Genomic DNA, 19,615 nt, shown 5'->3' on the forward strand with positions numbered 1-19,615 from the left:
GACCCTTCGAAAGACAGCAAAAACACGTTACTGACTGCCCACTTGAACGCCCGTATGTTTTACTCACCATAGCAAGCCAGAATACTAAATACCAAGGTATGCACAGAACTATTTAACTGTGATTAGAAGAAAGCATATGTATTTCTGAAACAATGTCTTGTTTGCATTTCATTTATTGTGTTATGACAGGACAAGTGGTTACATGTATGGACAGGGGAGAGGAAACACCGTTAATGTGAACATGTGCACAAAATCAGTTTCTGTTCACAAAGCTTACCAAGACACTCTAGCCACGGAAGAGAACATGCTGTTGGCCTGTCACACAACACAACTCCCTCTCATGTTTACATGCAATACAACAGCAGACCAAAATAACTCACAACCCTGCTCCCACGGAAGACGGACTTCAAAAGATCAGCCTTTGTTTCACCTTTGACACACAGGAAAATACCCATGCATACACCTATAAAAAACAGTCAAACAAAAAACAAGGAATGATCTTTTGAAGAGTTACAATGATAATCGTACACCTGCCAAAAATGCGTATTAACTGAACAAATTTAAGTACAGTTGAACCAAGCCTGTCCCATAAATGCACAATACATTTATTTACTGAACTACAGTAATAGCAGCCCAATGTAAAAAGGATGGGAGGGAGGGAAGAAAACTTTTTCCTTGTTTTACAACCTCTTCCAAGGATGAAGGAGTTTAAGTAAGTCCGTAGGCACGAGTGAAAAGCTACATACAAACCTGTATGTGTACCCAAGTTAACAACTGTAAATACAGTAAGGGCAGGTGCAGGTATTAGCATGCATTTGAAAATCAGACCCTTAAATTTTATGCAATTGGCAACCAAAAATTAATGGTATTCTGTGAAAACCAAGCAACCAATACTAATCACAAGGTCAAAAAGGCTGTAAATAGTGACAGACTTATGAATGCAAACAGAAGACAGCGCTATAAAATGCAATTTTTTTTCAAAATGTCAGGCGGTCGCGCCATAAATGACTCCCAAACCTTTTAATTACAGTAATTGTCATGACAATTGCTATAGTTAAAAATCACCAAAATAAAGCAAATTATCAACTCTGAATATGAAATAATAGAAGAGATTGTGAAAGGTTGGGCCTTATGCTTAAAGTACTGGATAAAACAGGTGATCTCAATTCACAGTTACGCTAGCTACTTACTCGGGGGCTGTCATTTCTGTCATTATTCATAGGGACACCCCGGTACGCAGACTTGGCACACACGCCTTTCCAGTGATCCAGTACAATGCAGTCCTTCACAAGTCAACTGTCTGTGAAGTCAGACATTTTTGTGAATTTTTGGAGGAATACTGCACTAGTGGCATGCTCAGCTTCAGAACACACTACTTGCCTATTTAGAGTACAAGGTTTTTGAGGAAGACATATGCTGCCTACCACACAAGGCCTAGTATGAACCCGGACCTGAAAATATTGCTGCAATCCAACTAATAGGTAGTTTAAACTCAAAAAAACCCTCATGAAACAAGTTTTTAAAAACTTTTCTAGTGCAATTTTCAAGAGATGAAGACAGTAATAACAGTGGCGCAGCTGATCACACCTATTACACATAATAACAGGAAACTGCACGGTAGCTACTGCAGACACCTAACTCCTCACGTAGCTGATAAATAAAACCCCAAGCAATGGCTGGGGCACTCTCGGACACAGGGAAGGAGAGGAAGTGAAACCCGTTAACTGACATTAAAACCTGTTGTCTTGGATTTTAAAAACAGCCAGGTTATGGAGCACACGGGCCAGACTTCTGGACTCAAGAGCAAGAACTTCATAACAGCACTTCTGAAACTTGGAAGGAAAGCGTACAGAATTAAGAACTACCGCTTTTTGCTAATTGGAGAGAATCTAATGTAAATACCATTATCTCATATTAACAACTGAATTGACTCTTTATTTATATCATATTAAGTGGAAGAAACATATACCAGTCAAGGACAGGTACAGGATAAAGATTCTGCATTACAGGGCTTTCAATGATTGTGATGAAACTGAAACGACCTTTGACAAGTACAAACACACCTATCCAAACACACATAGTTACTGTTTTACCGTATCACAGAATCAGAGAATGAGAAGACCTCTATTTCTAAGCTGTTCCTAATAAGATATAAAGGATTGTTTTTCAAAATTAACGTAGAAACTCCTATTATGTAACAGCACACAGCTTAATTTTTCACATTAGTGTATGTATCCAAGATTTGTAAAAAATGAAGGCAAATGTTACAACTCAAAAACCAGGACTAACTTAATTGGAATTAGTCAAACACAGGTGCAAAACACTGGTATGGCAGAAAAAAAATTCAGTTTAGAAAGTTTAGAAAAATTCAGAACTCATTCATAAAACTGAAAACAAGTCCTTCTAATGGGACTATCCAGTTAAAAATGAACTGCAAGGCAATGCTGTTTGTTTCTTTCTCTTTTACCAATTCTCGATTTGCAAGAGGCAATTTGAAAGCCTCCTCGATTATTTTTTGTTTGTTGTGTGTTCTTTCTTAAATATCACGGACTTGAGTGTGAAAACATGCCTTCTTTCTGTTGAAAAGATCTAGCAAAGTTTGGGCAAGTAAGGAGATGATGTCACCATAAATGATACGTGAACCGGGTGGGAACGACTGACTTGCTGAATAAATACAAACATCCCCTTTCCTTAGCCGTTACAGATCGGGAACATCACGGCTCAGGCTTCAGCTTATTGCGGTATCAGTAATAGTTTGAAAAGCGGCAGTGCCTGCCCTTCAAACAGGGGAGCGTAAAACATAATTGGGGGGGCAGAATCAGAATGCATCCAGAATAACAGAAGAGAAGCATGAAATAATTTCACATATTTTGCAGTTTACTTTCAACTAGTAAACACCGTTCTCACACTTACAGCAACAGCAACCTTAACGCAGCAAGCAAGCTTGCTGCTCGCAAGGCCTGTCTTTGATCACCAGTCACATATTTGTGCTTCTTTCCGTCGCACGGGGATCTGTATCTAGAATTTCATCTAGAATTTCACTCGGTAGGAGCTTTTTGCGGAGCCTGGCCCCGCAACTGCCCATCCATTAATCATAGTCTATTTTAACTTTCGTAATAGTGTTCAGGTTTGGTTTTTCGCTGCTGCTCCTTCCATGAACAGAAGTCAAGTGCTTTTTAAGAGCAGACTTGTGTTTAAAGTCCATGTCGCAACAATGACACTTGTAGGGCCTGTCACCGCTGTGTATATTCAGGTGATCCTGAAGCGTACTTTTGGCAGTGAAGGTCTTCAAGCACACCATGCACTGGAAGGGGCGGATGCCCATGTGCCCCCGGATGTGTCTGTTGAGATTCTTTTTCTGGGTAAATGTTTTGCCACACTGCAAACACAGGAAGAGTTTGTGCATTTTTAGATGTCTAAGATAGTTCTCAAGATGCAGAAATCCCCTGGGACACTTTGGACACTGGTGCCGCCACGAATTGCCAGAATCATCCAGGCTCTGGAACCCATTCATCAGACTAGAAGTTCCTTCTGGATTGTCACTGACAAAAGCCTGAAAGTGATTTCCTGACATTTCTGTATTTCTGCTTTCAACTGTAGAATTTATCAAGGAATGCTGGGTTTCTGGAAAATACAGATTTGTTTTGGAGGAAGTGCAAGGCTGAGGAAAATGATCATTTTCTACGTTCGCTACGCTCATAGAATCCATTCTGAAGATACAGATCTCATCGTCCTTGTATCCGATTTCAACTGTTGATATTTCTGGGGTTTTTGCCTCCTTCCTTTCCGAGATCAAGCTCTGCACTGCAGGCCGTGAGATCTCCCCCTTCTCCTGTTTCACAGGGTATTCTACATTCACCGGGCTGTCTTCGGAGATCTCAATTATTTCACAGTCTTTCTCTAAAACCTCATCCCCGTTTCTCAGCTCAGCGTCAGAGGAGTGACACCTCTCTGCGGCCTGACTACCGTTCTCCATGGAAGCGTCAATTTCCAAGTACTTCGACAGAGCTTCGGTACACTTCTCCACAATGTGAACCATCTGGAGATAACTCGCGGCGGTGAGGTATTTCAGCAGCTCCTTCTTTTTGACTTCCAGAGCGCCGGTGTAACAAGACAGCAGCAGCTTTCTGCCCACCTCGGCGCTCTGCAGGATGGTGATCCGCACCTGCTTCGACTGATTGAGCAGAAACTGATCCCTCATGAAGGTGGAGCAGGCGGCGAAGATCACCTTGTGCCCCTGGAACTCCGTGTCGTTGATGTAAATGGAGACGTCGCAGAAGAGGTTCTGCTGCCGCAGGAGGTTCATCTTCTGCAGCACGGCATCCCCCTGCTGCTCGAACTGGAAGTGCAGCACCTCCGAGTCCCCAGCCATGGCGCCGTTCCTGCGGGGGAAGGCACCGGCACCGACGGAGAGAGTCACGCCGAGCCCAGGCCACCCCCGCCGGCAGGGCCCAGCCGCGGCCTCGCTTCCCACCACCCCCCCCGCCCCGCGGCGGCTGAGGGGCCCCGCTCTCCCTCCCTTCCTCCCTCTTTCTCTCTCTCGCCGCCCGCCCCACTCACCGGCCGCGGCCCGGCCGGTCCCTGCAGCCGGTGCGTGCTCCGCCGCCGGTGCCGCAGCGCCCCGGAAGCGCTTCCACCTCCCGCCCGCCCACTTCCGGCATCGGCGCCGGAAGCGGCTCCGGCACCGGCACCGCCCCCCTCCCCCCCCCCCCCGCTCCGCGGGCGCCGTTACCGCGGCGGGAAATGAGAAGCGGCGGGAGACAGAGTTAGCAGCACGTTTATTAGAAGACTTGGCACTGCTACAGCGGCTGCCGCCGGGGGAACACCGCACCGCACCGGCAACGGGGCGCGCCTCGCCTAAACGTCCGGTAGAGGTAGCAACGTGTGGGCCCGGGGCGTCCCGGGCCGCCGCCCCCGTAAGGCATCTCGGAGAGCAGCTGCCCGGGGGTCGGGGCTCCTCCTCGCCCCGCCGCCGGGTTTTGGGGGGGGGGGGGGGGCAGGCACCGTCAGCGAGAACGCGCCGAGGGAAAGGAGGTGCACCGGCCACCGGGCCGGGCCCGGGAGGAAACTCTCCGAGGGCCGCTGACCCGCCTGCTTTGGTAATAATACGTAGCGTAAGACTTTTGCCCATCACTGAAGAGGTAGCTAATGCTCAGTCCGTCGCTTATACAATCTCAAAGGAAAAACGTCCGTTCTGCCTTCTCAAGCCTTACCAAGTCAGGAGGGGCCGACTATTTTTCCCCCCTTTGTTTTTCAAAATCAAGACTTAACGTGACTTTAGAACTCTCTCAGCAGTTTCAGTTTGTATCGCGTTTTGATTCTCCCTCCTCGCCTGTACTCCTCCCAACGACTCCAGAACCAAAATCAGCCCCACACAATCGATTTTTTAAAGTTCAGCGGCAGCTATCCAAGTTTCGCCAAAAAGCTAGGGGAGGAAAAAGACCGACACTTCAGTTTTATCAGTTACTAACTTGCAAAACGTGTCTTCTAAAAGAAAAATAAATTAAGGAAAGACTCATCCCTGATCTATACAGGAGGCTGTGCAGCTGCACCATATGCTGCAGGAACACAGGCTACACAAGCTACCACCACTCAGAAAAGTGTTGAGCTTAAACCTCTGGTAAACCTAAGAGTTCTAAGATTTTCTTCTTCTATATAAAATAAATAAATAAAATGCCAACATAAAAAAAAAATCCTAATATATTCAAGGAGGTATTAAAATATTTTTGTAATAGACTTCAGTTATTTTTAGGATATGCAGGAAGTTGTACAGCACATTAAGTTGTGAGACTATCCACTTACCAGCAAATAGTATTCTACACATTAACACACAGATCATGATAACTGCCATAGTCCTCATCTGAATATGCAGCATCAGTAGCAACAACCAATGGATCTAGTCTTTAACTAATCAGAACATTGCAATGAAGACAACATTTTACATACATGGACAAATAAGTTCATCTTAGTCTATAACCGAGCTGCCTCTGTATATTCCATTTATAATAATTCTCACTCATTTTAATCTGTAATTCAGAGAAGAAGCATTAGCCAGATTTTTCTTTTCTAATACCTCTTCTATACTCTTTGCTTGTCTGTTCCATATAGGGGCAAATCTTAGATGAACTCTGCCACCAGTGCACTTTGCACCGCGCCATCAGCGTATTGCCCTCTTAGATCTCCAGCGTTTCTGGAGTCACGCAGCCATCTCCTGCATAAATCTTTTGGTCTGCACCCTTTTGCCAGGACAAAAGCACAGACATTAGTAAGAAGTCACTTTTCATCCAACAGATGTGTCCATTTTCATTGAAGAAGCAAGCAGTCTTCTGCATTTCTGCTTTTTCCTATTTATTTCTGCCATGGTCTCACCAAATGACCACAAGCAGCCTTTTAACTCAACAGCCAGCAGTCTCAGCCTTCTCAGACGTTGACATCACCACAGCATAGGGTGGACTGAAAACCTACGTATCTTGACCAAATCATTTTTTTGTTTCTTAGGAAACCCCTTGTCTCTTCATGTCAGCTTCAGGTCACCCACGGCTACTTCAACAAGCTGTATTCTCCTTACAGTAACATTACAGCTTCATAATTCCACAAAAAAACCCCTTCCCAGATAGACAAAGCTTTCAATGCTGTCCATTTTGCTGCCATTTTTTCTAGCATTTGTACAGTTTTCTTCCTTCCTCTGGCAGAAGACCATTTTCTTTATCATGTCCATATTCGTATCTTGTTAGATTGTTCACTAGTCCCTTACAGCATGTTGACCTGGCTCTGCAAGCTCTTATTCTCCATGTCTATCTTCGTTTTGACGTTAGTGCTACAACTTATTTCCATATAGTGAATAAAATATTGTCAAGATGTTTGAACAATACAGAAGATTCTGCCTGAAGACAGAATGCAAGTGTCAGATGCAACTGTCATGGTCAGTTTTAGCTCAAAACGATTCTGAAAGCGGGTGGCTTTAAGAGGAAAAACAGTTTTTCTTCCCACGCAAACCTATTTTCTGCCCCAGGAACCTGAACAATAATTTTAAAAAGTTCCAAATAGTTAGATTTTAGGCCTAAATATATTTGCTACAACTTGAAAGGTGTAATGCCCTGACTCCACTTCCATTGCTTACTTCATAGCTGTCCATGTAATTGTTTATGTAACAGTCAAGTACAGTAGTTTAAGAATTCAATTGCAAAAACTGATTCACAGAATCATCCTGCTTTTCTACTTGAAAGTACGTGGATTTCTGAAAACGTTCTGCAACATTAATGCTTTTTATCATCCATCAGTGTGACATCTGCGTAAGGAAATCCTGGCTTCTACACACACATATCTGAAGATCAAGACCAACTTTTGATAATTACATACAAAACATTTTTTGCTCCAACACACCTTTGGTCATACCTGTTTAGCATTTTTAACCATACAATAGCAGCCTTTTACCCCCACCCCCTCATTCAAACACACAAACAGTACTACTTTTAGGTAGGAAGCATAATCTCAGCCTCATGGCAAACCTTGTGGAAAAGAGCTGCATTGGAAGAAATACTTAATCCAAATACAAACAGCAGTTCTCTACCGAGGATCAGCCATTTGATTATTAGTCTATGCTACACTTCAATGTAATAAGAGTGCTGTTCTACTGGGAATGGTGTTCCTTGATAAATTAGTTTCTTTCAGCCTGATTGGGATGCGGATAATTCCACGGCACTTTTGAGAAGGAATACAGTATAATCCCAGAATCCCAACTGACATGCCATTCCCGCTACATTTGATGTTTAAGGCGGTATACAAGAGGTATTGCTGAGTACAGCCAATAGCTGATATATTAACCTACAGAAATTGTGCTACCTATACTTCATCCTAGGCTTTGTGAAACACTAATGGTCATGAACTATGCAGGTCACTTACAAAAAAAAAAGTATTCTTTGAATGTCCAAGAAATCAAAAAACTTTATGTTGTTAATGTTCTCATGGCAGGTATTTTTGTGTTGTTTTTTTTTTCCAAGTTAACATGGCCCTTATTAGATACCAAGGAGAGATACACAAGAACTAAAGGGGGAAAAAAAAAAAAAGACGACAAAAAAAAGAAAAGCATGGAGTTGTTATACCTTGCAGCTTTTAAAACAGATTCTGTTCACAGTGTCAAAAAGCAGTATTTCTCCACTCCAGCTTTGCTCTAAAACCAACAACTGTTGTGGGTTATGTGATGCAAAATTTATGGAAGATGGATGATAATTTTTAGTTTTGAAGTGTTTAGCTTGTCTCAGTACATACACTGGTAAGTGCCCTTTAAAAAATCTTAGGTATGACAGCATAAGAAATAGGTCATACTTGCACTCCAGGCACCGGCCTCTCACATTCCAGAGCTGCAATTTATTCTTATTTTGAACAGTTCTATGCAACGATCAGCTAACCCTGCCAAATCATTTAGGGTTTTATCTTTTCATAACACACGTCGAGCTTAAAAACCCTGAGAGCTTTTAAGATAGCATTGATTGGCAGCAGAAGTTTCTTGAAATAGTTTAGAAAGGGCAAAAAAGTGACACAAAAATACTTCATTTCAACTGTAGGGGTCTAGGGGTAAGATCAGAGAAAGGTAATTTTAAGAGGTAAGTTTAAATTTAACTATATGGAGTGCTTTCAGTTATCCAGTGCTTTAAAAAAAAAAAAAAAAATCAGGTTATCTCACAGACTTGTCCTCTTTGCTCTTTCCTCCATCTGCCCAGACACAGAGAGGCCTCTAACTGTACAGCAGATGGTTTACTTGCAGCCCACAGCAACAGTCTTTCAAAAGGTGTTAGTCTTGAGTCTCCTAATCAGAGAGAAATGAAACAATTAACCCCATAATCCACAGTAGAGACACAGACAGAAACCTGAAGGAAGATTGCTATTCACAGAAAATATCAAGTAAGACTAAGAACGAATGCTGAAGACCTGCCAGGTTTTGCAATCCAACCCGCCATCCATCCATCCGTAGCCTTTCAGGGCATACCACTAGTTTAGGTAAGAGCCCAAACCAACTGTTCGCTCCTCTCAGTCATGATCCCTACAAAGGGCTGTTTCTAATTGCTTAATTGACGCAGGTACTATCATTTCTTAAACTGAGCACAGCCTGAGGCAGCTTCCCTGCATCCAGTACCTGGCTTGCATCAGCTTGCTGACAGACCTTACTGTCTGTAGCAGCGCTACATGTGAATGAATCGAAGTCCACTGTTATGTCTTGAACGTTTCTTTCATTGGCATTGTCAAAGCTATTTTTACCATGTAGCTGTTTAAGATGTTTCCTCAGAACGGGTTTATGCGCAAAAACCATGTCACAGTAGTTACACTTATGGGGCTTGTCCCCACTGTGCAGGTTGAGATGGTCCTGTAAGGAACATTTCTGAGAGAACGTTTTCCCACAGATCTTACATTGGAACGGTTTGATGCCTGCGTGCACTCTCATGTGCCGGTGGAGATTGCCTTTCTGAGTGAATGTCTTGCCACAGAGGAGACACATAAATAGTTTATGCATCTTTAAGTGATTAGCATAGTTTTCCAGATGCCGAAATACTCTTGTGCACTTTGGACATTGATGGTGCCACTGGAGGCCTTTGTCTATACCTCGGTTGTTAGGCCCAAACATATCTTTAGAGGCCAGAATGATGTTATCACTGCCAGCATATGAAAGGGCATAGTTGTGGAGGTGGTTTTGCTCTATTTCACTTGCTCTGTTTTCAACAGTGGAGTTGATAAGAAAGTGTTGAGGCTCTGAGGAATGCAGTGCAGTTTGTTCAGAAGAAATAAACTGGTTCTGATCCTTCTTATTCCTAACTTCTGTTACCTCCCCGATGGACTCCACCTTGATGATCTGAATATCACTATCCTCCATGTCCATACTGTCTTCTGAAGGTTGAATACAAGGTGAATCTTGCTGCAGAGAGTCGTCATCTCCTTGATGTTCCTTCAGCTCAGAGGAGTCACTTTGCTGTTCACACTCCTTGCTCTCCAATGGCTGCTTCGGTTTTATAAACTTCCAGAGGGCCTGCGTACATCGTTCAACAATGTGGCTCATCTGCAGAAAGCTTGCAGCAGTCAAGTAGTTTACCAGTTCCATTTCAGGAAACTCCAGAATACCACTGTAACAGGAGAGAAGCAGCTGCCTCCCCACTTCTGAACTCTGCAGTATAGAGATTTTTACATCTCTGGAGTCGTTCAGTAAGAACTGATCTCTTAAAAAGGGAGAGCCAGCAGCAAATACAATTTTATGCCCATGAACTTCAATGTCATCTATATGGACCACGACATCACAAAATTTGTTTTCTTCCCTCAGTTTGTTCATTTTCTGTAACATCGAATCCCCGTAATTGTCAAACTTGAAGTGAAGAATATCTGATCTTTCTGACATTTTGGCACACCTAAGGAAAAGCAGCAAGAAAAAAAACCACAAGTGAGAATTTTTTCATTTTCTAAAATGCAAGTTAGAAGGGTCTAAAGAAATAATATAAAGTGTGTGTTTAATCAGATGTTATGTTTTATCCTAGATAAACGCTGAAGTCTGTTACAAGTTAAAAAAAAAATAATAAATCAAGTTTGCACCTCACCTTACAATATCTTTTACCTTTTTTTAATTTAATGCCGCTTGAATATAAAGTAGAGGTGATAGGACAGAAATTCTCCTGAAGCAGTATCCTAAAGAGTTAAGATGTTTTCCACACTACTTGTCTGGAATTTAAAGGGAAACCACTGAATTATTTTTAGCAGCCTTTGCTCTTGTAAAGCTTTGCTTCCACATTAAAACTCCTCAGAGATTTTGTCTTTACCAAATAACAAAGACGTTCCTTCAGCTTTTGGTTCTTTATTTCCTTCAATGCTTAAATAGCTTTCATGACAAATGAATTCAAGGTAAGACAGTACCCAGCACTTGCCAGACATGCAAACATCCCTCTTAACCTTCTGGCATCTATCATATACTGCTCCTAAGAGTTACAGTCCAAGAACAATGGCTACAGTTCCTCTAGGACACTTCACAATTTGCAACAATATTGACATAGGACACATCTCGTTGGCAGTAACTGTAACTTCAACAAGCCAGTCTTAGGAAGGACTACGCAAGCTTTGCGGTATCTGCAGCACTGGGTTTAATGCATTGTTTTAGATTGTCTTGTAAGTTTTTTTGCAAGGGTTGGTTTGCTGTGCGTTGCTCTCTTTTTTTTAAAAAAGATCATAGAAAAAAAACGTTCTGTATGGCCCCTCATTATATAAATCACACCTTCTAGGCTCCCTGTTTTGAATACCTGGGGAATGTAGGAAGTCTTGTTTCTCATCTTCTTTGGAAGATCATTCCTCTAGGAAGTTTGTTCTTGTTTGACAGTATTTGGAATGAAGAACAGTGGATCTTCCAGAAAACAAGTATTAGTCTTTTCTCTTTCAACAGTTGTTTTAAGAATTTAGGAGACTACACTGATTCTCGATGAAACACTGTTCACGCAATCGTGCCAGAGAACTGGGATTGCAGGAAGTGAAGAAATCACAGGAGACTAAATGATGCAAGATTTAGTGAGATAAAATAACAAAACAAAGCAAAACTTACACCTCACAACTATTACAACCACCACATAAAGCTTGAAAGGAAGCTTTGAAGTTTACAGATAAAAGCCGATACTGCTCTGTTGGGGCATGAAGTATCAGCTCAGTGTACACAACAGGAAATGGAGTCATGCCTAGTGTAAATGAATGAGTACACAAGACAGGGGTTCAAAGAAGAACATTTTTAGAAGTATCTGCTGATGGTCAGGGTTGTTTCAATTTGCTGATCAGACATCATTCGAAACATGACCTCCTCACTACTCAAGCCCATCAGGTATATCTTCCAGCGTACAGCACGTGAGAATTAGAAAGGGATTTCAAAAGTCTTCAGAAACAAGGGACTATGGAAAGTTCAGAAACAGGGTAGCATCACTCTGCAGCACAAACAGTTCTGCTGAATCTACAGAAAGTAGAGCCGCCAGTCTCTTAGTTATCCTGTCTTCAGTGCTGCCTGACTCATCCCCATTTCTAGGGCAAAACATTGAATTTTACGAGGCAATAGCCTTTGGCAAATATAAACGGTAGCAACAGATCAGCGTGCAGTATCTTCAGTGAATTTCAGGCGCCATCGAACTGTTTCTCTTTGTGTTTTCTCTTGGAAGCGATGAAGGAAGTCTACTCGTGAGCCTGTTTTTTCCACCTGGGGGTACTACAATATAAGCGCAGTTAAAGCGCCCGTGCCAAGGTAACGCTATATTGTGCTGCTAACCCGACACAGCTACTCCAGTGGCTCTGCGTTCCTCGGGCAGGTGACAAGAGCCACACCACGAGAAACTGAAAACAGAAAAGAAGCGACTTGCCTTGACACGCGTTCAGTTTCTACTACCACTGATCTCCAAGAAAACAAAAAACAACAAAGCCACCCAATGAACCCCAAATCCTCTTTCTGGGGAGGCTGGCAGACCGAGCCCAACTTCTGGTCAGCCGCGACCCTCCGGGCCGAGCGGGGAGGGCAGGGCTCTCCCCCCTGGAAGCCGGTGCTTCCACCGAGGCGGACGGCCACCGTCTGCCCCGCACGTACTTCCCGACAACCGGGGAAAACGATGTCGCGGGACAGCCCAACCGAGACCCCGCGCGGCTGTTCAAAACCGTCCCCAAACACCAAATCCGTCGCAAAACCGGCGGTGCGTGGGGGGGTGTCCCCCCGCGGAAGGGGCACGTACCTGTCGCGCCGGGCCGCGTCCCCCCGCTGGCACCCGCGGCCGCTCCTACCGCAGCGCACGCCGCGGCCTCCGGCTACGGACCTAGAGAGGGGAGGAGAGCCGCCGTGAGCCGCCGCCCGGGCTTGGGGTCGCGCCGCCCCAGCGCCGGACCGGGCCCGGCCGCCAGCCGCACCCCCCGGCCGGCCCCGCGACCCGCCGCGTCCCCGGCCGGGCCGGGCCGTTCTCCGAACCCGGCCAGCGGCGGAGACGGAGGCGGCGGGGGCGGGGGAAGGAGCGGGAGCCGCGGCCCGCTCCGAACCCCGTTCCGGGGCCGCCGCCCGCGTCCCGCCAGCCCGCCGGGACCTACAGCCGCCGCCGCTGCCGCCGCCGCAGCCCAGGACGGCGACTCGGAACCGCATTGTTCGGCCGCCGGAAGCGCTCCCGCGCCCTCCGCCCCGCACCCGGAAGCGCCTGGCGGGGCGCCCGCCCCCTCCGCCCGGTCACGTGGTGGGCGGCAGCGGCGGCGGCGGCCCAGGCCCGGCACCGGGAGGAGGCGGCGGCGGCGGCGGCCGGGTAGGTGGGGCTCGCGCTGCCGGCGGGGGTCTCGTCCGCCCCGTCCCTCCGCTCCTCGGGCCGCCCCCCGGTCCGCTCCCGCGGTGCCTGCCAGGTGCGTGCGGGCGCTGCCCCGCCGCCGCCGCTCCGGGGCTTCACCGGCGTCACCCCGCCCCTGACCGGCGAGAGACGCGCGGGGGCTGGGGACCCCTCCTGCGCCCCCGTACCGGCGCGTCCTTCCCCTGCCCAACCGGGCCGGCGCTCCCTCCTGCTGCCGTGCCCTCCCGTCCCCTCCGCCGGGTGGGGGGGGGGGGACGGACGACCGGGGGCCGCGGCCTTGGTGCGGGGCCGTGAGGCCGCCCCCCCCCCCCCGGCTCGTACGGGGCCTGGGGCGCTGCCGGGGTCCCCGGTCCGAGTCCCGGGGCAGGCGGGGGGACGCCGGGCTGGGCCCGTCCTCGCCAGCTCCCCGGGATGCGGGTTGGGGGGGAACGGGACTAGGGGCGACCCGCCTCACTCCTCCAGCCTGGAAACCCGTCGGTGGTCCCGGGACCCCTCTGAGCGCGTACCGGAGCCGTCGGGTCGACAGCCGTTCTGTCCCGGGCTGCCCCGGGCTCCTCTGGGACTGACGGTGATGGATTTACCGGCCAGGCGCCCGCTTTCCCCCGCCGTGGCCCGGCTGTGTCGGTTGTTGCCTGTTGCTTCCAGGTGCATCCTAAAACGTGGCGTTTCATTCCGCCCAGACGCCTTTATTTGGTTTGTGTACCGTAACGTCCGTGTTTCTCTCAGTTATTTTTTTTTTTTTCCTTCCTGTTGGCAAGGACACGTTTGTTTCAGTTAAAACATCCCCAGAAGAGAATTTTTAAGGGCTGATTGTGTCTGTTAGGGATGGAAATTAAGTATAAACAAACAGACTGTGCTGACTTGGTTTAAAAACATGCATCGGCGAAAATTAAGTGAAAATATAACTGGTAGAAGCAGACTTTGTGGTTGTTGTCTGTGTAGTTTTGCCTGTTCGAAGCATTTTGCGGGAGAGAAGGAGCAAAAATGCTCAGGAGAGGTTTGGAGAGAGGGAAAAGGTCATGTTTATTTCTTAAGCACGAGTTGGAGATCATAGCACTGCTTACCTGCGTTGTTGGATATAGCTTCATCTATATCCCCAATTTTATTCTACAAGTTTTGTTAAAGCACAACTTGATGGGATTTCTGAGGTTTTTGGCTGCTTTGTTAGAAAATGCGTAACTGGTGGACTACTTCTTTGCTGATTAAATTACAGAAACACTGTATTCTTTTTAAAGGCCTCTACTTAACATTAAAAGGTCAAGGACCTGAGCAAACTTTTTTTTGTGTACACAGTAAACAAATTAACAAATGGAGCTTGGCATAGGGGTTTCCTTTTGTTTTCCAAATCCAAGTGCAGACAGCTTTTAGTGGCATGCACGGAGTGTAACTCTCCTTTTTTCAGTTCTTTCACAGCATATTTTTGAAGTGCTGTGTTTGTCTGGTAAGCATAACTCTCTGTTTCTGTTTGAATCCTAATGAGAGGAACTCCACGAGTATACAGAGCTTCATCTTCAGAATTTGTTCAGCCTCTGGCTGCGCTGCCCTTATCCCAGCCTCCAGCCTGGGTTGTGTCCTGCATATCCCGGCTCCCCCATGCAGACAGCGCTTAGATGCGCCTGCTGATGGAGCGTCAGCCGCGGAGCGTGGATGAACCAACCGTTCATAGTTAATTTGTTCCAGCGACATTCTTGTGATGGGCTAGCTGAGGCAGTGTCAGCGTTTCTTTTATAAACCATGGTTTCCCAGGACCTGCCACGTGTTTCTGGGGTTGGGGAATTTGCTTATTACAGAAGCCTAAAATTAGAGTTTTGTCCTCTGAGCAGATAGTTCAAATTAAGGTTAAAAGCAAAATTATGTTGGTAATAAATATGAATCTGTTAAGGATTGTTAACAAAGATTGTATTAGCTTAACTCCTGTGTTTTGTCTGATTCCTGGTTTTGCATACAATGTGTAATGATTCACTCAGCTTCCTGAGATCTGCCCTTCTCTGTTCTTGAGAAGGGGGGGGAGTGTGAAATTTGAGGCAGTGTTATCTCCAGATAATGACATCTTTTTTCTGTCTGGCTTTTGAGGTTAGTGGGAACATCTGTGGCTGTCAGTGTGTTTTAAAATGAACAGAAAAGTTAGTATTGTACTTGCTATTTTTTATCAATTACTCTTTTTAGTCATCCTAAATCTTTATTTTCACATGCAGTATTCCACTGGCTTTCTTGCTTCATTTTGAGTGCAAAATACTTCTCCTTGTATTTGAGAGTGTGTTGCACAGGGAAGGTGGGTAAAGATCAAACATACAATTATGCAGACTAATCATGCGATATGTGAGAAGAAAAAGGTTGCTAGTGATTGATCTTTCTTGTATGTTTTTTTTTTTTCCCCAAAGCCACAGTAAAATACAGGCGGTGTGTATGTGCTCAGAAAAAGTCAAACCACAGCTCCTTTCCCACATGTCTGTCAGTGCGACATCACTTTTGCTCTTACGTTTCTTAGGCTGCTCAGGCTTAAGCACCTGGCGCAACCGCCTGTAATGATGGCATTGTGCTGTAGCATTTTCCAGGCTCTTTTCAGGACTCACTGTGTATTTGTAAAACAGTTAAGTGTAGACTATGTGAATTGTGAAGGTAAAAAAATCACGGATGTCGAAGACTGTAAAGAGCTAAGAGTCCTAAACAATGCTGGTTTATTTGTCATAACATGGATTTGCAAAGTACGTTGTAAATCTTCTGAACTCTGCTACAAATTCCACTTTTCACCCACACTAAGATGCTAATGATGAAAACTAGGAAAGCAGAACTTTGTATGTTTAAACTGAACCGTACTCGATGATATTGTTAAGCTATGCATAAAGCCAGAGGAATAGAAAGAGAAAATATGTTATTTTCAGTGAATCAATTTGCATTGAATCAGTCACCTCAGTGTCTTGGCTGTGTGCTACCTCATTGTCTCCCATGTTTTTTAACATTGTACTTAGTGTTTTTATATTTTAGGGGATGGAGGATATAAGTTTATTTTGCATGCCAAGCTTGCTGACTTTGCTGTTCAAGATAGCTTTTTGAAGTATACCATTCTTCAGTAATTTAGTTAATATTGCTGTATTGTTCTTCTATATCTGGTGCGTTCTTCATCAGATATACTGTAACTTTGTGGATCGCTACAGGAACTGCAGCTGAAGTACAAACACCAGGAAAGAGATGAATGGGGAAAAAAAAAAATCTCTTTTCCTCTCTAGTTTGCATACCTGTTCTCATGCTTAGTCTCTTTTCTGCCCTGAAAGCCCAAAACATACTTAGGTTTTGTGTTTTATTCCCCTCTAAATTCAGAGCTAAGGGTGCTACATCTGCTGTTGACTTAAAGGTAACTGCTGTTTTAAACACTCCAAGAAGTTCACAGCTGAAACATTAATTTTTCTGCTCATCCTCTTGCTTTTTGTGTGGCTGTGGATATTCTAAACATGGGAAAACAGGCACCCCTTGGAAATGGACTGAGACCAGCCATAGTTACGAGTGCCTTGCTTCATTTGTTGCGCAAGTCTCAAGGTGGCATTCAAGCCTCAGTGTCTTACAGTAATGTAAAATGGAAGGTTTTCTAGTTTTCTTTTTTTTGTATACTGTTTGCTTTAAGGTCTTTTAAATTCATTCTAGCAGTACTTACAAGGAAAATTTTGATTACAAGTTGCAGGTCAGGTGCCAAATACTTGGGAGAAGATAGGAAAGTAAAGGATAAATATTTTATAAATCTATATAACTAATCTCGAACTCTGATAGTTTTTTTTTTTTCCAGTTGTTTGAGATTTTAACATGGTGATTGCTGCTCCTTTGCATGTTATCTTGAATAGAGAGAGTAAGGTAGGTTACTGCTGTTGTTTGGTTGCTTTAAAGATAAACAAGAACATTTTTAAAAAGATAGTTTGATTCTTGGACTCGTGTTGTAGCATTGTGTAACAGCAGCAGTGAAGGTGAATTGCACTCTGAGAATTAGAATTTTAAATAAAACTGAAAACAGTGACCCAAGAGCTAGCCGTGTTGACCTTCTCATTTTGCAGCTTTTTCTAATGGTCTTTTGTGTGAGGAGAGGCCAGGATACCCATTTAATTACACAGGTGAGCAAACAAATAAGTTGTTAAAAATTTGTCTCATAGGGTGCATTTTACCTAGACACTCTGTCTCCCGTAGAGGTGTAAAGACACCTTCAGGCAAGTACTACATTATTATGGTGTAGTTTTGTGTCAGGAACTAAACTATGCTGATTTCAAAAACTCATATTTTATTTATGCTGAAACAAACCAAAGTCTCTCCTTGTAAGGAATGAGAGATTGGCTTCTTCAGAGAAACGTTAAAACTTGAGATCTGTGCCTGGCTGGGGTCTTTTCTCCTACCTCTCTAAACTGTGAGAACCGAAAGCTTCAATTCTTAAGACAAGTTGCAGGTATTACTAAAGAGCACTGTCACCGCTGTTGTTTGTTCTTGCTTTTTGATTCCAGAGGAGTCATAAGCCTGCCACACTTAATTGCTCTGCTGGTCTTTGATGTGTGCCCTTCTAGGCTGGCCCATATTTTAACGAGCTCATAGGCTTTCTGTTGTTGATTCTGCCATTGTGAGTTTTCTGATTCAGGTAAAATGATCTGTGCAGTAGTCTGCATGGAACAAAGTGACGGCAAGGAACAGAGGAAATAAAATGCATGCAAAGCAAAGTATGGGGATATGGAAACTTTGGTTAACTTCAGGCAATATTTTAGTATTTTTAGAATTTTAAGACTCTGCTTTTGCACCTTGACTATTTGAGCATTAATCCAATGAACTGTGGCTGATTCCAGTGTGGTTGGGTAATTGAGCCTCGCTTGCTGATACATCACTAATAAACAAAATATTCTTACAGTGGTCTACTACATTGTCCCCTTTCCTGTGCTGTCTTATCTTGTGTAATTTCAGTAAGACTTTTGCTCAATGTAAGGTTGGCAAAGTTGGGTTAATCAGGACCTTCTGCTGTTGCAATTCTGTATTGTGAAACTGCTGTAGGGGTTAGGCTAAGCCAGCTGTGCTCCAGGATCAAGTGTGGTGTCTGTTTACACTACGCTACTAAAAAAAAGGAGTACGCAAAAGCGGAGCATACTTTTTCTTTAATTGAAGTTAATCTTGGTGGAAGGTGTCACATTGAAAGACTTTGGAAATAGGTGAAATTAACGCTTCAAGACAGACGCGCTATACCAAAATAAATTGCTAAATTGATCCTTGCCTAGATGATCTTTACAGCTGCTTGTGATCAAAGCCAACTCTTCTACTCATACTGCCCTAGTGTGGCAGATGAGTTTGCACTGTTTGAATTAAAACAGTAAAGCCAAAGGAGTATTAAGTGTTTGAAGCTTATTTTTATTTTGTGCTTCAATATATTATCTAGATGGTGCAGTAGGGAACTTCTGTAGAAATGTTTTAATGTGAATTCTTTAAACAAAAGCATCTTTCAGAATGAGAACTCCGCCCTACCTTTAAGATCTATGCGAGTAATACCAGATAGACACATACAGCGAGTAAAACTTTTCAAAATATATAAGTTTCTCAGCAGGTAATTCTCATTGAAATTCAGTGGATCTTTAAAACGTTTTTGAAAAGGATATCTAAATACCTTACATGCTTTTGAAAATGCAACCCAATAATCATAGATATATTGTTATTCATGAACAACCCACATCCGTTCTTCCTCTTTCGCACTGCTTCAGTTGTCCAGTGAAACATGTTTCAGGACTGTGAAGTGACTTGATTGGTAAAGTAATCGGGTTAAAAATAACCCAGAGGAAAAAAAAAAATTGTTGTCCTCTTGGCAGATTTCATGTCATATTGGTGGCTGTGGAGAGAAGGGTATTGATAGAAATAAAAGCAGGCTTTGCTATTTTTGGTGCATTGTTCTTGGTTCAGGGAGGAATGCGATGAGCTGTGCTTGTGGATATGCCAGGTTTCCCCGTTGTTTGGCTGCTCTGTTGGAAGCCAGGTTGGGACAGTGCTCCACCAAATGGAAGGCAGAACTTGAGGCTGAAAAAGCACTTGGTTTGGTCATGCTTGGGAGTATGTAAAGACCTGAGCCATTGTGATAAGGGTATATTTGGGTTTCTGGGAAATTAATTACCCATTTTTATCACGGCAGTCTGTTTTGAGCCATGAATTCTGAGAATCTGTGCTGTAGAGTTCAAGGTGTGCGGCTGAACTTCACCTTTTGTTCCTTTCTTCAAATGCCTCTCAGTGCCAGTACCAGCTTTTTAAAATCCTCTGTTGGCTCTGATTCTCAGTACTGATCCAGCCTACGCTGTTCT

The 19,615-nt window shown here is 44.4% G+C and overlaps 3 protein-coding genes across 7 annotated transcripts in view; 1 reads left to right on the plus strand and 2 right to left on the minus strand.

The window, feature by feature from the left end:
- Positions 1–155: 155 nt before the first annotated feature.
- ZBTB6 (zinc finger and BTB domain containing 6) lies at positions 156–4,636 on the minus strand. The gene is made up of 2 exons (XM_069771235.1): positions 4,561–4,636; positions 156–4,382 (listed from the first exon to the last, which is right to left on the minus strand). The coding sequence occupies exon 2, from the start codon at positions 4,370–4,372 to the stop codon at positions 3,089–3,091; it is 1,284 nt and encodes a 427-aa protein (XP_069627336.1). The 5' UTR covers positions 4,373–4,382; positions 4,561–4,636; the 3' UTR covers positions 156–3,088.
- A 1,049-nt stretch (positions 4,637–5,685) lies between these two features.
- ZBTB26 (zinc finger and BTB domain containing 26) lies at positions 5,686–13,176 on the minus strand. 3 transcript variants are annotated; one of them, XM_069771242.1, is made up of 3 exons: positions 13,072–13,176; positions 12,726–12,806; positions 5,686–10,391 (listed from the first exon to the last, which is right to left on the minus strand). In XM_069771242.1, the coding sequence occupies exon 3, from the start codon at positions 10,379–10,381 to the stop codon at positions 9,065–9,067; it is 1,317 nt and encodes a 438-aa protein (XP_069627343.1). In that variant the 5' UTR covers positions 10,382–10,391; positions 12,726–12,806; positions 13,072–13,176; the 3' UTR covers positions 5,686–9,064. The 3 variants fall into 3 exon arrangements, with proteins under 3 accessions (XP_069627343.1, XP_069627342.1, XP_069627341.1); XM_069771241.1 differs by lacking the exon at positions 13,072–13,176 and adding an exon at positions 11,271–12,211; XM_069771240.1 differs by having other exon boundaries at positions 12,726–13,138.
- A 1-nt stretch (position 13,177) lies between these two features.
- The window catches only part of RABGAP1 (RAB GTPase activating protein 1), a 75,507-nt gene continuing 69,069 nt past the window's right edge, over positions 13,178–19,615 (plus strand). The window contains exon 1 of one of the 3 annotated variants that reach the window (XM_069771237.1): positions 13,178–13,277. The gene's annotated coding sequence lies outside the window, so the exon portion shown is untranslated. Of the gene's footprint in view, positions 13,278–13,351; positions 13,372–19,615 lie in introns of those variants that run through there. The other 2 variants (XM_069771239.1, XM_069771238.1) reach the window with 2 other exon arrangements.

The sequence above is a fragment of the Haliaeetus albicilla genome, chromosome 26 (genome assembly GCF_947461875.1).
Source record: "Haliaeetus albicilla chromosome 26, bHalAlb1.1, whole genome shotgun sequence".
In the NCBI taxonomy this organism is placed as follows: Eukaryota; Metazoa; Chordata; class Aves; order Accipitriformes; family Accipitridae; genus Haliaeetus; species Haliaeetus albicilla.